At 35.3% G+C, this 22,321-nt stretch overlaps 1 protein-coding gene across 2 annotated transcripts; it reads left to right on the top strand.

The window, feature by feature from the left end:
- The first annotated feature begins 4,671 nt into the window (after positions 1-4,671).
- Positions 4,672-16,718, top strand: LOC117329264 (acid-sensing ion channel 1-like). Of its 2 annotated transcripts, none has more exons than XM_033887126.1 (7): positions 4,672-5,666; positions 5,868-6,408; positions 7,373-7,471; positions 7,958-8,114; positions 11,206-11,371; positions 11,903-11,994; positions 14,339-16,718. In XM_033887126.1, exons 1-7 carry the CDS (start codon positions 5,527-5,529, stop codon positions 14,536-14,538), a joined length of 1,395 nt encoding a protein of 464 aa, XP_033743017.1. In that variant the 5' UTR covers positions 4,672-5,526; the 3' UTR covers positions 14,539-16,718. The 2 variants fall into 2 exon arrangements, with proteins under 2 accessions (XP_033743017.1, XP_033743016.1); XM_033887125.1 differs by having other exon boundaries at positions 11,194-11,371; positions 14,339-16,717.
- The last annotated feature ends 5,603 nt before the right edge of the window (positions 16,719-22,321 follow it).

Here is a 22,321-nt window from a genome sequence, read left to right as displayed (position 1 = left end):
AATTCCTTCTGTACCTAGTACGAGTTGTCATGTCATGTATATAAATATATAAGTGTCAAATTAACTACAGTTCAACAATGAGACGGTGATCTACTAACAATGGTCCTAACTGTGAACACCAGTAATAATAGTGTGAAGCTGTCTGATGTCCCTAGCATCACTGGCGTGTCTTAGCAGGATGAAACAGCTGTATAATGTTCCTAACATCACTGGCCAGACTTAGAGAGCACAAAAAGGTGGATAGGTCATCAGTTCATCTATCATTGAATGACAATTTCCTACTATTCACAGTCATATAATATAGACAAGTTTTCATACACTTGAGAGAATGTCAGTGTTAGGGGAAATAATGTTAGTTTTAACATTGTTACTAAGAAAGATGTTATTTGATGATTTCAACGTTGTCACAACCGTAGTTCTCATCTTCAGAATATGTGTATGGCAGGTGTCGATGTGACCAAGATTTGTATGGCAGGTGTCGTTGTGACCTAGATTTGTATGGCAGGTGTCGTAGTGACCTAGATTTGTATGGCGGGTGTCGTCATAAACTAGATTTGTATGGCGGGTGTCGTCATAACCTAGATTTGTATGGCGGGTGACGTCGTGACCTAGATTGGTATGGCGGGTATCGTCGTGACCTAGATTTATATGGCGGGTGACGTCGTGACCTAGATTGGTATGGCGGGTGTCGTAGTTACCTAGATTTGTATGGCAGGTGTCGTAGTGACCTAGATTTGTATGGCGGGTTTCGTCATAACCTAGATTTGTATGGCGGGTGTCGTCGTGACCTAGATTTATATGGCGGGTGTCGTCGATGAAGCAGAAGACGCTTACTCCGAAGGATCACTTGGTCCTACTCTCCGTGATCTTTTTGAAGTGTTTCCTGTCACATCTAGATTATTGTTCATATTTAGCCCTCGTTTCATTGATTCTGAATTACGATATTGTTATTTTGTCGGTATTCTCTGTTAACATACTCTGCTGTCTACAAGTAAACCATAACCGACGTACTTGGTTGTAATTTATATCTGTACACAATTACAGATTCGGATAGAAAGAAAACATCACCAGAAGAGAAAGAGACTAATAGAATGGTACCTTACATTGAGGTTGGGACAGAGAAATCTCTAATCCGAGGGTGATATTCTTAGTTGTCTAATTTGAGACTGCCGATTATTTTTCTCTCACCATACTATTTTCATAACGTAAGATTCAGTTTTTCAAATATTTAAAAATAGATATACATGTATATTATAATGGTGCACCCACAGCATTCGGCGTTGGTGGTGGATCATAAAACTCCTGCAACTGATTCATCAACTAGTCTTGGACACACTGTTCAACCATGATTCTGATTTTTATTTCTTGTGTTTTTCAACACATCAGAGAGAGACATTACAAAACAATACAATGTAATATAGCATGACACAATACACAATTATAAAAGTACATGTATATTTCGCTTAGTAGTCTAACATACACATATACGTACACTTTAGTATTAATACATATTATAGAAATGAACATAACTTCATTATGACAGTACACAATAGTTCATGTACGTTATAAATAGACTAACATATAGTAAATTAAACAATTAAATGGCGTTATTACGTTGTTTTGTCGCTAAATAAAGAAATGTTCCTAGCTTACACAATTCCTAGCTTTGTGAAATATTTCAGAAATGTAACTTAAAAAAATTAACAAAAGCGTCAAAAACTGAAATCTGTGTTTGAATATTAAATTTGTGATTTTTTTACTTGCTTTCTGAAGCCATATTGGGCGTCTGTTATTACACTATTTTCTACATCCCAATTAACTAATCTTGTATTTAGTATAGAGGTAAACAGTTTTTTCTATGCAACTCACCAAAGTGATGTAGTTATTCGTGTCGTCAATGTCCCCTTTCTTATATATTGGTGTTGGTTGAATATGGTAAAAGAATATCTTAACAGTCTATGAATACTTCATTAAATATTTTGTCTTCTCCACATCTCTTATTTCTTTTTAATTAACTGAAAGCAAGATTAACTTGTCTCCGTCCCCGTCAGAATTCGGTTACGGAGGTGCGTAAGCTCTAGGGACGGTAATTCAGTCTCCCTGTGGGTCTGAGACGCCCAACTAAACGAGACATTGTTGTCTATTTATACCACATTGCTGGGCTACATGACGTTGGGAATGCCCCTGCATTATCAAAGCAATGGCCCTACACTTATCGACTCAGTCGTGACAGTTAGCTGTACAATCGTTTCGAAAAGAAATGTTGTGTAACTGATCTGTAGACTATTTCAATGTTCCATTTGTAATGATTTACCAGCACATAATGCACGCTTTCTTGAAAGATAAGCTGAGAGCATGCAGTGTCGAGCGGGGTCACGTCGACTGAATTTTAACTGAAGAACATTTTCACAGTTTACGGAGGTAGATCAGTGTGAAATTTGATTGAATTTAGACGACGTGTCTAAAAGATATATCAGAAAAAACCGAACATGCGTTCTCGTTAACAGCTCAGTGCAGAGAATATGAACCCGTACAAATGGATAACAATTATGCATGGTAAGACAGGATGGACATCAGTTTTGTGAATTAATTATTTTATTTACTCTGTTATGGACTCTTTTTTTGCATCAGAGCTCATTGTATTTTTGAAAGCCTTCAGAATCATTCAGTGTACATCCCACACACTTTCTTTTATTTTCTTTTTATCTATATATAAAATAGGTCTAGGTGTGATATAATGAGTGTTGAAAATATTTGGAATTATTATGAATTTTACCATTTTTATATATTGATATATAACCTCATTGAAACTTAATTTGCTTGTGTTACCTTTGGAATATGTTTTACCTCCACATAAATATTACTGTATGTGTAAGAAATGTATTAATTTGGCACTAATTCAGATTTAATTGTAAGCTTTTTGTGATTTCTACCGCTTTGGACACCACCATCATTAATTGCACTTGATTTGTTTTTAACTGTAAAGTGATATTTCTTCGAAGAAGATAAATAAATATTACTAAAGTTCATAACTGCAACTTATTCCTATTTATTATACTGCCGAATATATCGCTGCATTAACCGCGAAACCAGTGTAGCCATATGGTGTTGTCGGTACTTGGATCCAAGGAAATGCTGAATGATGATGTTGTTTCTTTTAAATATCAATAGATATTATTTCAATTTCATTCCAATATGACCTCTTTGGCCTTTTCCTTTACCTGTGATGTATATTACCGTTACCTCTCATAGTCTATTCCTCCTTTAGCCTCCGTACTATAATGACTGACCTCTCGATGTTGGCTTTCAGACAAACAGCCAGACAGTTCTCTGCAGAAGTTGTCCTCTTTCTCTGAATTTCAGCTTAAGAGAAAAGATATTCGATTACACTTTTTAATTTAGACAATAGACTCCGGATACTTGTACATTTGTATTTCAGCCTTAGGTAAAAGTAAAATGTTATATAGAGTTAATAATGACCCTATTTTAGTATGTAAAACATCGTATGACAACAATATGCCAGCATGCATACCAAGCCTGGTAGAATTATGTTCTTATAAAGAGACAGAAAAAGAAAAAGTTAAACTATCGTAAAGATAGTAAGCGTCTCCATATTCAGTGACAAGACCCGTCTTGTAAACCTTAGTCATTGTCAAATATGTCATGTTCTTCCATTAAGAACCTTTGTAGTAATGACTGATCCCTATTGCAATGTAAAACTTGGCCATATCGAACAATCCATATGCTAGGTTTGTCTGGTAGGATCATTAATATCAAAAATCTTTATTTCTGGGACAAATCAATAAATATCGAATTAATTTCTTTGTAGAAGAAAGCAATGATATTGCTCTAAAGGAATGTGGTTTTGAAGTTAGGAAAATGGAAATCGTGATACTTTTTTTAAAAGGCTTATGTGTTCCTGATTGCTATATCAAACATTAAAATCGAAGTAAGTGGCTAATATAGAATCTTTGGGTCCAGGATTTTAAGTTCAGAACAGTTTGTTTTAACGTTCTAAATGTTCGAGAAATGTCTTGCTATCGAAGGAGAAATACATTATCGATATATCTGAAAGTGGAACTGAAAGTTAGTTGCTGCCTTCCTTGATCCGCTCTTGGCATTTATTGTCACAATACCACTGTAATCAAGAATGTATTGTCACAATACCACTGTAACCTGGAATGTATTGTCACAATACCACTGTAACCTAGAATGTATTGTGTCACAATACCACTGTAACCTAGAATGTATTGTGTCACAATACCACTGTAAACTAGAATGTATTGTCACTATACCACTGTAACCTAGAATGTATTGTCACAATACCACTGTAACCTAGAATGTATTGTCACAATACCACTGTAATGTGGAATGTATTGTCACAATACCACTGTAACCTAGAATGTATTGTCACAATACCATTGTAACCTAGAATGTATTGTCACAATACGACTGTAGCCTAGAATGTATTGTCACAATACCACTGTAACCTGGAATGTATTGTCACTATACCACAGTTACCTGGAATCGCTCAAGGAATGTATTACATCATAATACTACTGTAACCTTGATCCGCTCCTGGAATGCATTGCGTCACAATATCATTGTAACCATAAATCGCCTAAGGAATGTATTATATCATATATATATATGACTGTAACCTGGAATGTATTGTGTAACCTTGAATCGCCTAAGGAATGTATTATATCATATATATATATGACTGTAACCTGGAATGTATTGTGTAACCTTGAATCGCCTAAGGAATGTATTACATCACAATATCACTGTAACCCTGAATTGCCCAAGGAATGTATTATATCATAATATCACTGTAACCTTGATATCATAATGTGCAGGTATCTGCGTTAAAGTATTGTCTGTATGGATACATATAACTACAGCTGGTAAGGTGAAGTAGTTTGTTCAGTACAGGAGTACTAAAATAGGGTTACGTAGAACTCCACTACATTTTCTTGACTGAGCCATGTAATAAAATTAATCTCTAAAGAAAACCATGTTAGTACATGTCATATAAAAATACTGTATTCATTGTACAAAGTACTTTTTTAAAGGTGCGTGCCTTGAAAAGGAAAACATTTGTGATTCTTTATTAACAAAACAATCATTGGAACTCAAGATAAAAACACGTGCTGCTAATACATTATACATAAATTTATTCATTTATAATTCAGGTTTGATTACTTGACTTTATTGACGAGCAGCAGCTTTCTCCAGCTTCCATTGCAAATGGGTCTCCAGGGAACAGGTCCATGTATAGTGTGCATATTAAATCTAAAATAATTTAGCAGAGTGGTTTAAACAGATTGTAGCGATAACTATACGACATCTGAAGATAAAGTGAGATGTATATTGATAACAACCTATAATCACGCCAGCGTGCATTAATTATTTAAAAATATTACATTGGTGATATTAATTGCAGTCAATACTGTTGCCGTAATGCGCATGTATGTAAATGAAAGTCTGACACGTAAAACATTCCTCCATTGGTAAATATCGAACATGGAGCCATCTGATGACCCTCACACAAAGGAGAAGGTGGTAGTCGGACACCAGACAGATTTAGTTGTAGAGGACTTCTTGTCATCCGCAACAATACACGGGTTACATAAGGCAGCTGCCAATGGAAGTCTTATTCGGAGGTATTTTAGAAATACCATTTAGTTTGTTTTCTATTTTAATGCGTGCATAACCTTTCTAACTTTACTTCGAACTAAATATAATTAGATATCCATATATTATCTTTGGATTATCTTTGTATTACCATGTAAATTTTAGCTTTGGCTATCAATTTCTATTATACATTGCTTTCAGTGAATGCTTTCCATTTCATTTATTTACAGATGCGTATGGATTTTTTTACTATTAGGAATGCTTACAAGTCTGTGTATATTCACCTATCTCGAACTTAGTGAATATTTCCGGTACGAAACACGTACGAACACTCATGTTTCTGTACGAGGAGAAATAGAATTCCCTGCTGTCACCTTGTGCAATGCAAACCAAGTTAAAAATACCATTGTAAATTGTGCTGATTTGGAATATCTTATGTTCCGTCTGAGTGAGTTAAGTAACACTGTTAATCTCTCGATAACGCGTCACACCAACGCTTCGTCCATTTCCGGTGACGAAATCCTTGGATGTGTGCGCGCGCACTCCCACGATTTGGAAATGTTCCGATTATGTTTCTGGGAAGGACGACAAGTTGATTGTAGTAGTATTTTTGAAGCCAGTCTAACTAGCATGGGGATGTGTTTCACATTTATTGGTGCACTGCCCCAGAGGAAGTCTCGGATGCCCGGATCGTTTGGTGGTCTCAGGGTTGTCATAGACATTGAGCAGGACCAGTACTTCTTCCCAAACAAACTACAATCGGGTATTACGGTAAGAATAAGGCCAACGGTCAAAGTAATTATAAAGATTTGCTGACTTTTTATTTTAGAACAAAATGACACTCGTTTCTTTTCCCCCTAATATCGACGATCCGCATAGGCAAAATATCTGATGTTTGTTGTTCGTATGCAAAAATGCATTACAAAGTAACTTTTACATCTTGACTGTTTAAAAATGGCGAAGAGATTAGTAATTCATGCTTTGGTAACGATAGTTCTTTTTACGGATCCCTTTGATGAGATCGTCTCTCTGTGGGATACTTATTAGAGACACATTCCCACGAGTGGTAGTGCGGGTCGGTTGTAATATATTTCACACATATAATATGGGTGAGGGAAACTAACTGATTCATGGTCGATCGGAACAATCAGTACTGTAAGAAATAATGTCTTTGTCGTTTACGAAATTTCCCTACAAAATTTACAGGGCAGTCTTCCTACCAAAACCATTCGATTCAGCTCTTCTTTCTAATCAACCATTTTCTTCCTTATGTCCAACTTGACACTGCCTCTCTTTTGGGATTTAGTAGAGCGTCCTGAAATAGTCCCTAGCAACTGATAGGACATTAAATAGTACGAACCAAAGTCATACTATGGTGGCATATTTCTTCCGTCGAGTTGCTGACTTGCGACTTAAAGAAAGGAAAATATGTCGACATAAAAATCCAAACACGGTTGCTTCAATGTATGCAGTTATTGTTCCCAATTAGCCATTTTTAAGGAGATGGTAGATGTAATCTGTTCACGTTTTATAGATTTGATATCCTACGCGATGCAAGCTAAATTCCAAACTACACGTAGCTTCCATTGACTACCGAAGCTATCAATACACACATGCAAGATTTTTCTTACCTTTCCAACGTTGCTCATGTCCAAATCCTTGACGAATCAATTTGGAATCAAGCCGTTTTCAACATTTATATTCTCGAATATAAATAAAAGACAAAATCTTGTAGGTAGTTTTACACGAACCTGAGGAGACGCCACTTCCTCAAATGCGCAGCTTCCTTGTGGGGCCTGGTTTATCAGCGGAGGCCGTCCTCTCCAGGAACAAGGTAACTGTATCAGGTTCTCTTTGATTGACAGTAACCAATATGTTTGGTTAGAACACCTGGAGAGCAGTAAAATAAACATTAAAAGCTTTACGTTACAACCACTATTCTAAGTGTTCATTCGTCTGATGTAAATCTCTACGGAATTATAAATAAACAGCTACATTAATGGACCAATTAACCTTAAAACATACACATGCTGAGAATAACTTAACTTTCCATATGTAACTATTCCACAACCAAAGTAAAATGTCCATCCATATATCAAGAGTTTGGCGCTTAGATTGTGTTTTATCAGAATGAAAGGAAAAGTTTCTGTTTTGAATGAACCATTTTCAATTTTAAAAAGATGTATATCAGCGACTTGAAATAAAATGTTTATATTTTTACAATGCACTGTATATCAATGTGTCGGTATTATAATTATTGGATTAAATTGTGTTGAGATATATATATAAGAGAATAAATATTTTCATTTTCTATCTACAGAGAAGTTTACTTCCATCACCGTACGATAATTGTGTAGAGAGAGAAAGTGATGTCGCACGCCTCCATAGGTTCCCGAAGTATTCAAGCATGGCCTGTTTGACAGAGTGTTTCCAAAGCTCTCTTGTGTCTCGCTGTTCTTGTAGACATTACTACGACGGTAAGCTGTTATTACTATTTCATTGTGTCGTATAAACACACCTATCGAACCTTTTAATGCTTTGTTATACTCTGGTTCTATGTTGATGTGTAATAAAAAGTATGCCACGTTAAGTCTTTTTCTTGTGTCTAGCCTTAGCTTTAGTGCTTATTAAATAGAGTATCTTAATTTTTTTGTATCTGGCATTATTTTTGGTACTTATTAAATAAAACATCTAGAATCTAGCCTTATTTTGGTACTTATTAAATAAAATCTCTTGTATCTAGCCTTATTTTTAAGTACTTTTTTCAATAAAGTTTCTTTTATCTAGCCTAAGTTCTTGATTACTTTACCATACATCATAATGGTCATGTGAAATGAAGTTGATATAATCACTGACTTTCTTGACGTACATATATTTTGTAATATAGTAGTACCACATAACATACAAAAAGTGTTTTCATATTACAAAAGATGTTTCTATACTACAAAAGATGTTTCCACAATACAAAAGTTGTTTCCATATTACAAAAGATGTTTCCATACTATAAAAGATGTTTCCATACTATTAAAGGTGTTTCCATACTGCAAAAGATGTTTCTATACTACAAAATATGTTTTCATACTACAAAAGTTGTTTCCAAACTACAAAAGATGTTTCCATAACACAAAAGGTGTTTCTATACTACAGAAGATATTTCCATAATACAAAAGATGTTTCCGTACTATTAAAGGTGTTTGTATACTGCAAAAGATATGTCCATAATACAAAAGGTGTTTCCATACTACAAAAGTTGTTTCTATATCACAAAAGATACACCTCCAGAAACAGGCAAACGTAACATCTGTTTTTTAAGACAGTTGATAAATCATCCCCATCTAATTACAGACCGATATCCCTGCTGTCTGTAGTTGGTAAAATTATGGAAAGATGTGTTTACAAATATGTATATAACTTTCTCTTAGAAAATTCTCTTTTATCACCAAATCAGTCTTGATTCAGAAACTGGAGACTTGCCTCAAAACCAGCTTCTTTCTATTGTTCATGTTGTAACATCAGCGTTAGATAAAGGAAAGACTTTCTTCCGAATAGAAACTCCGATGTACATACTCATGCAACTAGAGTTGGAGAAATATTTAGTCCATTGCTTTGTCATACTTATTTGATTCAGAATTCTTTCATTCCATCCGTTATGTTAGAGCGAATCTGTCATTGTGGAATCTTAAGAAACACTTACACGGACCTTCCATAAAAGTTCCATTCTCCACTAGAAGTAGACATGGTCAGATCCTACATGCAAGACTCAGAATTGAATACAGTTCCTTGAATCGTTACCTCTACTCGAATGGCTTGATTGATAGTCATCTCTGCTCATTCGGATTATCGAACGAAACAATCTTTTGCGATGCCCACTATACGATAATCTCCGCACAACTTACCTCAATCCAATATCTCATTATAACCTTACAGAAAGAATGTTATTATTTGGAAATGTTGACCTTTCCTCCGAAGAAAATAGTGAATTGTTCTGCTGTATCCAAAAGTTTATCATAGCTACTAAACGTTTCTGATTTCTTATATAATACTAACATCACCTTGAAATTAAACAACGCACCTGAGAACAAAATAATTTTATTATCCTATTTATTTTTTCTTCATTAATTTGAATACATACAACATAATCATGAAAGCTTTGATTAGGTTTAAACCCATCAAGAAATAATTAATAAGGCAAGCTCACCACCCACCCACTTGTCCTCTCTTCCCTGCACATCCTCCTATAGATGTATAAACAGTAGACGAATCAAACTTACGGATTTTATAATTTAATCTCCTTTCACATTTTGTTTTATTGCTGATCTTGGCCATCTCGATATTGTAAATTTTAATTGAAGTGAAGTGGTTTAACATAAGCTTTATAGCTTGTTTCCATATCCTGCTCAGTCTTGAAGCGATATTTGTTTATTTTGTCTTGTCTGTATGAAACGAAATAAAGTTTATACTAAACGTTGTTTCTATACTACTGAAGATGTTCCCATACTACAAAAGCTGTTTCTATATTACTTAAGATGTTTCTATGCTACAGAAGCTGTTTCTATATTACTTAAGATGTTTCCATACTACAAAAGTTGTTTCTATATTACTTAACATGTTTCCATACTACACAAGTTGTTTCTATATTACTTAAGATGTTTCCATACTACAAAAGTTGTTTCTAAGATGTTTCCATAATGCAAACGTTGTTTCTATATTGCAAAAGTTGCTTCTATACAGAAGGTGTTTCCATACTACAAAAGGTACTTTCGATTTAATTACAAAGTTATACTCAATTCTTGTGAACTTATACATCTAAAACGGAAATGCATTCATATTGCATATTTAAAAGTGAAATATACACTTTTTAATGACGTTTCTTATCAAAGTTTCCATCAGCCAATCATAGTGAAGTTGTGTTTACTGTGTAGCATCTTCAGGTCCTGAGAGACTGTGTGACCACGACGAACTAATTGACTGCTACAAGGCAAACACAGGCAGGTTCTACCATCATAGTCCTAAAATATAGATGGTTTTGTTAAATGTCAGTGAGCCCTAAATCACTGATCATAAAATAATCTAGAAACTGTTCTCACCTGTAAAATCATACTTGCCTTATCTCCGTTTATTAAACCCTAAATGTACATGATATAAACTATCAACACCATAGCTATACTTCATTATTAATAATTTCAAAAAAATCCTAAGTCTTCCTAATTATAATGTATGTACATGTAGTTAAAATGTCAGTTTGTCTAAAGGGGTATTTGAATCGCACGCAATCTCATACATGTAAAATTTCAAGAAGACGTTGGCAAGCATGGAAAATAGGTTCAGTAACAAATTTTGCTAGTGTAGTTCATTGCTCCACCTTTTGGCCTTAACTCATGAGTGATAACGTCGATAAAAAATATGTTTATGACTTGGATAAAAGTAATTGCATTTTTTGTTAACGTTGTTTTGATTAGATTCTGTATGCATTTAAGATTCGAAGAAAAGAAAACACTAACGTCAAATTGACTACGAAAGTAACGGACATGTATAAATAATGTGACGATATGTTAGATTTGATTGTAGATAATTTCACTCAGCTGTTGACTACCGTTAGACGTTGTCGGACGTGCCCCGAGATATGTACTACCTATACTTACGACTGGTCTTTATCCTACGCTCTATTCGGCTCCAATTTCGTCAATGAGAGACTCCTCAATGCTAGCATTTTCCCAGAAAAATCCTTTTTAAGGTATTGTAGCTTTTGGCTGATTTAGAAACTTGAAATGTAACCTATTAACCTGAACCTTGTATTCAACCGGCCCTGAACACTCCGTAGGAAAACGGAATTCCATTTGTCAAATATGTATATACTGTCAACGTACATATTTAGCGGTAATATTGATTTAGCGCTTTTTGCGCTAAAAGCATTATGCTTAATTATGACTTCGCCACTTACACCTATATACATTTGTACATGTACTATTTCTAAATAAAATCATTTTGGTGCCAAAATTCATCAATCCGGTGACCGGTGACACATTTGGAAATGCGCTCACATTCGAGTGCGCCAAATAAAGAAACGTTTACAGTATAATATTCTTGGATCTATCTTCTATAAATGTAAAACGCTGTTTAACAATGGCCCATTAATGAATGCCAATATGACTTGTCAGGTATCAAAATCATATAATATACAATATTAAATAAGACCAATTAAAATCCATATATGTGTATTATGAATATGTCATATACTAAGAACTGTTATATTCTTTATTCCAAGCTCTAACTACGTAGACCTGACCTTGTTCTACAACTCCCTGTCTGAAATCGTGGTAGAAGACTTGCCTGTGAAGATGTTAAACGACATTGTCGGTAATGTATATGCGTAAACATGCACACAGGTTCATCGCCGAGGAGTTAAGTGTAGCGTAGAGTAGCGCAATAAACCGTGGGTTTAGGGACGATGTAACGGGCTAGGCGATGCAGTTTTTGGATTTCAAAAATTAACAATTGCAGAGGATCAAACAAAAGTCAAGGCTAAACAAGAGATCCCAGAGGGATCTTGACGCCCACCATTGAATGATCTTTATAGGTTCCATGTCAGATTGATCTTTTCTCTACTTTTCCCTTCCTCTAAGTCTTATTAATCTGTGTAAATTCAGAAACAGCTCTCTAGTACTTTTCAAACAAGGGGAACCTATATATAAAATTTAAGATTTAGCGATAATGGCTGTCTGTCGGCCATGTTGTTTTCGGATTGGTCCCAAAATGCAACACCAGGGACCAAGGGGAACCTACACATGAATTTGAGAAAGATCCCTTCAGTACCTTCTGTAAAATAGCGATAACAAACTTCAATTGTCAAAATCCAAGATGGCTGCCTGTCAGCCAGGTTGTTTTCTGACTGGTCTCAAAATCCAATATGCATAACTAGGCACAGAGGGCAACCTACAAATGAAATTTCAGAAAGATCCCTTCAGCAATTTCTGATAAATAGCTATAACACACTTCAATTGTCAAAATCCAAGATGGCTGCCAGTCGGCCATGTTGTTTTCCTATTGGTCCCAAGATGCAACATGCAGAACAACAGACCAAGGGGAACTTACAAAAAAGTTTGAGAAAGATCCCTTCAGTACTTCCTGAGAAATAGCGATAACAAACTTCAATTGTCAAAATCCAAGATGGCTGCCTGTCGGCCATGTTGTTTTCCGATTGGTCTCAATATGTAATATGCATAACTAGGCATCGAGGGGAACCTACATATGAAATTTGAGAAAGATCCCTTCATTGCTTTCTCAGAAATAGCGATAACAAACTTCAATTGTCAAAATCCAAGATGGCTGCCTGTCGGCCATGTTATTTTGCTATTGGTCTCAAAATGTAATATGCATAACTAGGCACCAAGGGGAGGCTACATATGAAATTTGAGAAAGATCCCTTCAGTACTTTCTGAGAAATAGTGATAACAAACTTCAATTGTCAAAATCCAAGATGGCTACCTGTCGGCCATGTTGTTTTGCTATTGGTCTAAAAATGCAATATGCAAAACTAGGCACTGAGTGGAACCTACATATGGAATTTGAGAAAGATCCCTTTAGTTCTTTCTGTGAAATAGCGATAACAAACTTCAATTGTCAAAATCCAAGATGGCTGCCTGTCGGCCATGTTGTTTTCCGATAGGTCTCAAAATGCGATGTGCATAACAAGGCACCATGGGGAACCTACATATGAAATTTGAGAAAGATCCCTTCAGTACTCTCTGTGAAATAGCGATAACAAACTTCAATTGTCAAAATCCAAGATGGCTGCCTGTCGGCCATGTTGTTTTCCGATAGGTCTCAAAATGCGATATTCATAACTAGGCACCAAGGGAAACCTACATATGAAATTTGAGAAAGATCCCTTCAGGACTTTCTGAGAAATAGCGATAACAAACTTCAATTGTCAAAATCCAAGATGGCTGCCTGTCGGCCATGTTGTTTTTCAATAGGTCTCAAAATGCGATATGCATAACTAGGCACCAAGGGGAACCTACATGTGAAATTTGAGAAAGATCCCTTCAGTACTTTCTGAGAAATAGCGATAACAAGAATTGTTTACGGACGGACGGACGGACGGACGGCCGGCCGGACGGACGGACGGCCGGCCGGACGGCCGGACGGATCACGGACCACGGACGCAGGGCGATTTGAATAGCCCACCATCTGATGATGGTGGGCTAAAAATGCTGCGCGCTATATGGTCCTACATCAGAAGAGAAAAAACTGTAACGACCAGACCGGGATTCGAACACGGAACCTCCGAACTTTATAGACGGAAGCTCTACCTAGCCACCGTCGCTCAATCCAATGCAGTGGGGATTTGTTGAGGGGAAAGTTTTGACGATATCTGATCTATAGATTAAAACATTGACGAATCCTATAACACAATTACTTCGTTTCCTAAAGATTTATTGAATCAAGGGCAAAATACCTGGAGTTAATCTTTACAAAGTATCTATGAAATTGCATTAGCTAACAACTTCTCTACTGGAAATGTATGAATGGCATACTAAAAATACTCCTAAGCAGTTGAAGCGTCGTGGTTTCTACAAATTAATGTTGATAAGGGGATATTTGACAGAATTACCCCTAAATCCTTATGCTAATTGCTGAAGAAAAATGTTCTGTGTTTTTAAGTCGGCTAAGTATATATTGTTTCACCCATGTGTTGTAGGAAATCTTGGCGGACATATGGGACTGTTCCTGGGAGCTAGCATACTGTCTATAGCAGAGTTATTCGAATTTGCATGCTTGTTAATTGCTAAGCAAAGGAGTGAACACAGGATGGACAAAGTCAACATAAAGGAATCGGTGTCTACCAAAAGTAGTACCGTCCAGGGCACTGACAATGTGTTACATATTGAGAACGTCTAACGTCGTCAGCAGCATTGGAATACAATATTGAACAAAGCGAAGATAATTGTGTTCATTTCCTATCTCAGTCCAACTATCTATATATACATGTAGTACTATATTGCATCGTACAAAACATTGGCGGAACTGGACATGAGTATTTGATGGCGATGTTTACTAGCGTTGTCTTAATTCCTATAATGATAATGACAATTACTTATTCTCATAAACAGTACAGTGCAGAAAATATGAACATTAACAAATGGATAACAAGAGGCCCATGGGGCCTGTATCGCTCACCTGTTCCAGGCCAAGATTACAAGCTAGCAAGGCTCTTGATTTGTCAGGCATTGAAAAAGCCCTTTGAGTGTTTTAACATTTTGACTGATCTGTAATAAGATTCCAGTTCTATTTGAAAAAAAAAGATTGTTAGCATTGAAATTATGGTTGTTCCATATTGAAGATTAATAAACTTTTTTTATGTAACCGTATTTCACATGTCCAGCAAAGGTGAAAATGTAGGCAACAGCAATTTTGTGTTGAAAGGCAGCACACCGCCTCACATATACAAAGTCCTAGTGCATTAGTATAAGTCATAAGCTACCATTGTGTGAAGTTTCATCAAAATCCATTGATCCATTCTAAAGTTATCGTCTGGAAACCAACATTTGCCAAAATAATCTATTTTCAGTAACAGTGACCTTTGTAGTTGACCTTTTGACTCCAAATTCAATCCCAAACTGTGATACCTCATAAGCTACCATTGTATGAAGTTTCATCAAAATCCATTGATCTGTTCACCTTAAGTTATCATCTGGAAACCAACATTTGCCAAAACAATCTATTTTTTAGTAAGTGACCTTTGAAGTTAACCTTTTGAACCCAAATTCAATCCCAAACTGTGATACTTCATAAGCTACCATTGTATGAAGTTTCATCAAAATCCATCGATCTGTTCTAAAGTTATCGTCTGGAAACCAACATTTGCCAAAACAATATATTTTTAGCAACAGTGACCTTTGGCAGTGACGGTTTCACCGGCAGGGCACTAAAAAGACGGGACAACACCATGTGTGAAAGAAACTGCATTAGCTATACTTGAGTCTTAGTTTTAAAGAATCATGGTTGCATATACACGAGACCAATATACTGTAGCTGGTACATGTACTGTATATAAGTTATATTAATGTTTGCATAGAAACAAGGTAGAAACAATGTAAAGTTTTAGCAATTTATTGTAGTATGGTTGAAAATATTTGCATACATAGACAAAGGCAATTAATGAGCATTTCTTTTAAATTGGCATATACTGGCAGATGTGAAGGTACAACAAGCGTTTTTTTATATTTGATTTCTGTAGAGTAAAAGTTACATATAAAGTTTCAATCCAAATGCAACAAATTTAGTATATGATACTGTTAAAGATAACTTTTTGTAGATATGAAAATAAAGTTCAAAGTTTTTGTGCAACACTTCACCACACAATAGTTGATGAAATGTTAAGTTACGTGAAATTGAACATTTCACGAAAGAGAAGGTTGTACAAGTTAAGTGATGCCAGACTTCAAATAATAATTTCTAATATAACTTTGCATGGTTTGTAGGGAAAAAAATGTTACTGATGAAATTCAACATTTTCTACAAATTAGTAGACGAGTAGGTTGAGGAAGATGCAGAGCTGCAGTGAAACCTGGAAATTATCAGATTAGAAATTAAACAAACTGATAAAAAAAAAATCTACAACAAAAATTCAACATTTTCTACATAATTAACTAAGGCCATGCAGCCGCAGATCAGCCTAGAACTAAAATGCCGATATAATCATAAAACAACCCATTATTTTGTACATAATAGTCTAGATAATAATTTGCCAAGCCAGTTAGGCCTAGGAGATAAATAGATCAAAAAACCTCTGCATTACAGTAGATATGACCCTACAGCAGCAAGCAAATTTGTGATTGGAAAATTAAATGTAATGAAGTCATATGTGTTGTGTTGATGAAATGAAAAACTTTTGCATAAAAGTTATAGATACAATGATATATACATGTAGTTGTAGTGAAGCCTGAAGATTAGAAAGGAACACACATGCTAATTGAACAATTAATAACAAAAATTCAACATTTTCTACATAATATAACTAAAAGGCCATGCAGCCGAAGATCAGCCTAGAACCAAAACAATCAAAAACTAGCCGAAAGGTGATAAGACAATAAAAAAAAACTATCGTTTTGAACATAATATTCTAGATAATAATTTGCATTATCATTTTCTTTGCTTTATTATGTCATTAAATAAAATATTCAAAACTAAAAAGAAACAAAATTTGACCTTTGACTGTTGATCAGTAGACTCCTTATTTAAATTTAGATCTACTTCGCTTATGTGATAACAAAATGTTCATGAAAAAATAGTTGTAGAATTTGATATTGACCTTTGAATCTTATGACCTTGACATTTGACCTCAGCTTCATGTCTTTTTCTTGACAAAGTTTCAAATAATTTGGTCAATAAATATCAAAAGTTATCAGCCCGAGACAAAATCCGTCGACAGACGGAAGGACAGACAAACAAGAGGTAACTATAAAGTTTGTGGCACTGCATTCAACATCAATACAAGGTCCTATCTAACATTTCTACATATTCAGTTTCATGAAGTATAAGGCCAAGCAGGCACAGTTAGGCCTGGAGATAAAACTATCTAAAACTAAGATTTTCAAATTACACGTTCATGAAATTTAGAGAAAAAAATATGTGTTTGATATCTTCTCCTCAAAACTATTACTATAATGAAGTATAATGATACCTGTATGAGTGTATTGTATCTAAACTAACTCTACAGGCAAGATATCTGGCTCAACCCACACAAGTCACATACAACTGTTTTGTAGGATTTATTGATTAATTTCCAGTTCTTGATTGTACTGTTCCTGTTCTGCATTTTGTTGTGAAGTTTTGATGTCCTTTGAACATGATTAGACAACCGACCCGAGTTCCTGTTCTGCAGCTTGTAGAGGCGAAATCTTTGTAACAATGTCTTTAGCCAAAGTAAAATTGGCGACTGGCATGAGTAGGAGATGCTCCTCTAAATCTGACGGCGACGTTAACAAGTTGTCTTTAGAAATGGTTTTAAGATAACCCTTTATAGCATCTTCAAATGCACAAACTCTGTGCAATGTATCTGTCTGGATATTTTTCAAATTCATTTGAACAATGCAACTTGTTGTTAGGTTCGTTGATTTCTGCTTCATACTGCATGAACTACATTTTGTTATAAGAGAGCCAACTGCATCATCCTGGATAGCTTTTGTGCAAGAACTGCACTTTCTGGTGAATTTTACTGTGCAATGCATGATAGTTGCATCAAATGTGTGTGATGTTTGGCAATCTTTGTGAACATCTACAACATGCTGAAAGGATGGAATCGGTGTAATCTTGGAACGTGGAGTAGTTGTAAGTTTTATCTTGTCCTGAAAGTAACGTGTTTGCACATCTTGGAAAGCATAAAAATTCTTTTCTTGGACGTTATCAATGTGGCTGCCCCACAAAGCAATTTCAGAAGACTCTGTTTGATCAGCTATTATGTACTCTTTTTTCAAAGTTGGGCGTCCATATATGTTTACTTCTTGCAGCTCTTGGGAAATTGTGATCACTTGTGCATTGACTGTGACCTAGAACAAATGAAACAATAGTTTAAGAAACCAATTGTACATGAAACCTCAATTCACAAAACGAAGGAGGACAACTCTTTCCTTATTGCCATCCTTAGTAACCCAGGCGCTATATACACTATCGTTTATATCCCATGGGAAAACTCATGCCTACATCTCGGACTTGTGAATAACTGATGAGGCATTTCATTTAAACACACACACACACCAGAAAATTGGACCAATCATGTGCGACTTTACAAATTGGAATTGGAATAAAATTGAATCAAGTTAGCACATGTATTGCATATAATACATGCATCATATTGACAGCTCATCTAACAACCCTCCATACCGATAGTTAGTTACTCAAGTTAAGCTTCTCTATGACTTCTAATATAAGTTAATAAACACAAGTTGAAATATCAAAATGTGTTCATCAGTTAAAGCTGTATAAAGCTCTAAATTGACTTGTTATGCCAGGTATTGACTCTATTAAGGCTACAGTGAAATTTGAGTATTACAGTCAAACGAACACCATGTTATAAAATACTGAATACTTAATAGAAAATAACTAAATGTATGTTTAAACTCTTGTAGTAGTTGTAAATAACAGCTTCAATTCACATCAAAGCACCGGTAGACATACCCCTAGGTGACATGTTATCATGGACTAATCCAATCAGGCGGTGCTTCAATTTTTTTCCATAGAGGTATGAAAAAAATAATTAGGTCAATCAAAAAGCTGTACTTTTTTGTATGAAGTTAGTGTAGAAGTTAAAATAAATTCTAAATGATTTGATGAAAGTAGTTAAAATGTTGAAGGATCTTCTAAAGCTTTGCTGGTTAATTTGACATGTTCAATTAATTTTGACACAATAAAGTCGACTCAAGGGGCGCGCCAATTTATTGAATTTGGAATTGATATGTCAAATGTAAATCAAGTGTTTTAAGCGGGATTTTTATTCGAAAACGGGGATTTTTTAAAAACATTTATGCTAGGCTAGATCGTACATACCGTTTGGCGGTCTTGTTGCAGCTGTTCGATTTGCATCACAGGACTGGTTTGGAATTCTAGTTTTTTTCGTTTGTACTCGTGGGTGTCCATCAATTCAATGTTTGTCATCTTTGAGATTCGGATTTCCTTCTTGCCGCGGTCTCTTGAAGGAACCATGACAGCATTGTTGATCTTCACTGGCGATTTCAACTGAGCTGCATTGCTGAACATGGGGTGTTTTTCAGGCGAGAAACAGACCATTCTGTAGAAATCATCCTTTACTTGGACTGTACCGTTGAAGTATCGAACATTTGTCTTGCTGGTAGAGACATCGGTAATTTCATGCACATAGCCTGTTATTGGCGCAGAGTCGGTCTGACCGGTATCAAATTTGCGCTTTTGATTTGCCATTGTCGATTTTCGATGCGCTGCTGAAATGTTGCCAGATGAAGACGGAACGGAAAAGCACGGGATTCACGTTGACATGCGCAAACGATCTTCGGATTTCCGTGGCGTAAACGAGAGAAAGGGAGAACTGTTTAAACATTCTAACGTGATTATAATGCATGGTCTAAACGAAACATGATTGATGGGCCTAGTCTAGTTTTCAAAATGCTGTGATTTAGAGTTATTTCCCTTGGAAACACAAAAGCGTTCCATCGGACAAAATATATCAGAGATATTGAAAAACCGGAAACGCTAAGTGGTTACGTCGGAGTGTTCTAAAAATAGTTCACGTGAGATTCGGGTGGCAATTTTGCTTTTTGAAAAACTCTTTCATATTCTTCTTTTGATATAACCATAAATGGATCTACTTCATCTTCTGATTTTTTAACAATTGTACAAATTGTCCGATCTGGGTACTGTCACCTTAGGCCTACTCCTTACCTAGTTACAGATGGGAGGAAAACTTTGATATGTAATATAATAATAATATATAGTAATTTTCAGATGGCGTGGGCACAATTTTTGGAAGAACAAATAATGTTATGATCGATATGTTAATAAAAGAAAATGCAATTCCGGTTTTGAATGTATAATTTTCGGGGGGAAAAATAGGTAAAAATGCTTATTTCATGCTTGCAAAAATCATAGTTAAATATCTTAATAGGAAAACTGGTCATATCAGACCATGATATGATGTTTAAGTTTTATATTTGCAAAAATAACATGTTTAAACTAATATACTTAAAAGTAGTTAGTCAAGAAAAACCACCAGGTTCGTCTTCCGTCAGCAAGGACAATGAAGGAGTTTCCAATCTCTCTGAAATGTGTCTCTGCTGGTCCTAATGTGTGTAACAGTGACTGGTTACAGCAAAAGAAAAACTTTCGCAATACCAAAAATAATAGAAAATACCATTATATTTAGCTGAAAAATGTTGAGATACTATAGCCTATATAACATAGGTCCATTCGAATTTGGGCCTGATCCAGAAAACAAAATGGCCGACAGGCATCCATCTTTGATTTTGGTAGCTCAAGTCTGTTATCGCTATTTCTTGGAAAGTACTGAAAGGATTTTTCTCATACTTCCTATGTAGGTTCCCCTTGGTCCCTAGTTGTGCCCATTTGATTTTGGGCCTGGTCCAGAAACATGATGGCTGACAGGCTGCCATTATTGATTTTGACTATTGAAGTCTGTTATCTTTCTTTTTGGAAAGTATTGGAAGGATTTTTCTCAACTTCATATGTAGGTCCTCCTTGTTTTATTATAAGGAAGGAATATAGTGGGCCTGATTCAGTCACCTGCTAATGTTTTGTAGGACTGTCAATTAACTAATTTGTGAATGTGAAGCTGGTTGTTTTCGAGATACCGTATTTGACCCAATGTGCACCCAAGGCACTTCAAAATAAGGAAAATTGGACATTCAAATTTTATGGTAGCTACAATACCAGAAATAATGAAGCTGTTGTTCCTTTGTCAGTGTAAGTAACCTGGCATAAACTTGTCAATTTCAGAGCTTTAATCAGCATTGAATTCATTTTAATAAGTGAAATGTATTTATAAAACTAACTATCCTTTGCATACCTTATTTGTTTTGATATGTCAGAAATGACAGGGGACGGGTGCCTATATGGACAAAGGCACTTAATGGAGCAAATATGGTAGACTACTGGTAAAGAAATGCAGTAGCCTATATATCCTTTTATAATAAACTTGACAGAAAGTACATAAAACAAGAAAGTTGTTTTTGCAAAAGCCACAAATTTAATTCTATGAGGATTTGGAGAACATCAAGCATGGCAAATACATTTTTCATTCAAAATGAGATTGATATACATTTTTACTGAAATGGTATGCAGTGCATCAGGTGGTTCACCTATGAGACAATTGATCTACCAAGGACAAAGGTACATTCCTTTTGTTATTTTGTATCTTGACAAAAATGAGGAATTTTTGTACCTAGTCAGATTAGGGTATACATAAGAGAATCCTGAACCAATCATTTTTATGGATGTTAAAGTAATCATTTACATTTTAAAGAAAACCTTAAAAGACTTATGGGCAATAAGTGGTTGACTTAGAATATTATAACATACAGCCTCCATTTAATGTAGAGAGTTTACGAGCATTTACTGCTGTAGCAGTGACCCCTCTATTATCTCCTTACGTAGGCTGTTAACAGTGCACCTCGGGTATTTACATTTTGCTTAAATTCGTTGTGCAATGTAGAGAGTGAGTTTACGAGCATTTACTGCTGCGGCAGTGACTCCTCTACTATATACTTACCCAGCTGGTTCACAGTTTACCTTAATAGGCATTTGTATGCACATGGTAACCATAATTTCTTTTTAATTTCTTTTTATATACAGTATATTGTAGCAAAAAAGTTTGTTGAAAGATAGTGCTGAAGATTACAGTTGAGAAACATCCATAAAAGTACTATTCAGGACTTAATTTCTCAAATATTTTTTTTCCCCTGATAACATCAGTTATATTTTCAAACTTCAAATATTAATGATATTTTCGTGAAAAAAGAACATTTCAGTAGAGTCTAGTGAACCATAAACATATCAGTTGTCAAGTCATGGATATTTCATAGAATCTGTAGTAAATCATAAACATTTGAGTTTGAGTCTAAAAGCATTTCCCAGTGAACCATAAACATATTTCTGTAGAATGTTTAGTGAACCATAAACAAACATTCTCAGTGAA

Source organism: Pecten maximus, chromosome 6 (genome assembly GCF_902652985.1).
Source record: "Pecten maximus chromosome 6, xPecMax1.1, whole genome shotgun sequence".
Classification (NCBI taxonomy): domain Eukaryota; kingdom Metazoa; phylum Mollusca; class Bivalvia; order Pectinida; family Pectinidae; genus Pecten; species Pecten maximus.
This window is presented reverse-complemented; position numbering and strand designations above follow the sequence as displayed.

Coding starts and splice junctions, on each gene's coding strand:
- LOC117329264 (XM_033887125.1), top strand. CDS start 5,527: ATGGAGCCATCTGATGACCCTCACACAAAGGAGAAGGTGGTAGTCGGA. Junction 5,667..5,867: donor AATGGAAGTCTTATTCGGAG/GTATTTTAGAAA, acceptor ATTTATTTACAG/ATGCGTATGGATTTTTTTAC. Junction 7,472..7,957: donor CCGTCCTCTCCAGGAACAAG/GTAACTGTATCA, acceptor TTCTATCTACAG/AGAAGTTTACTTCCATCACC.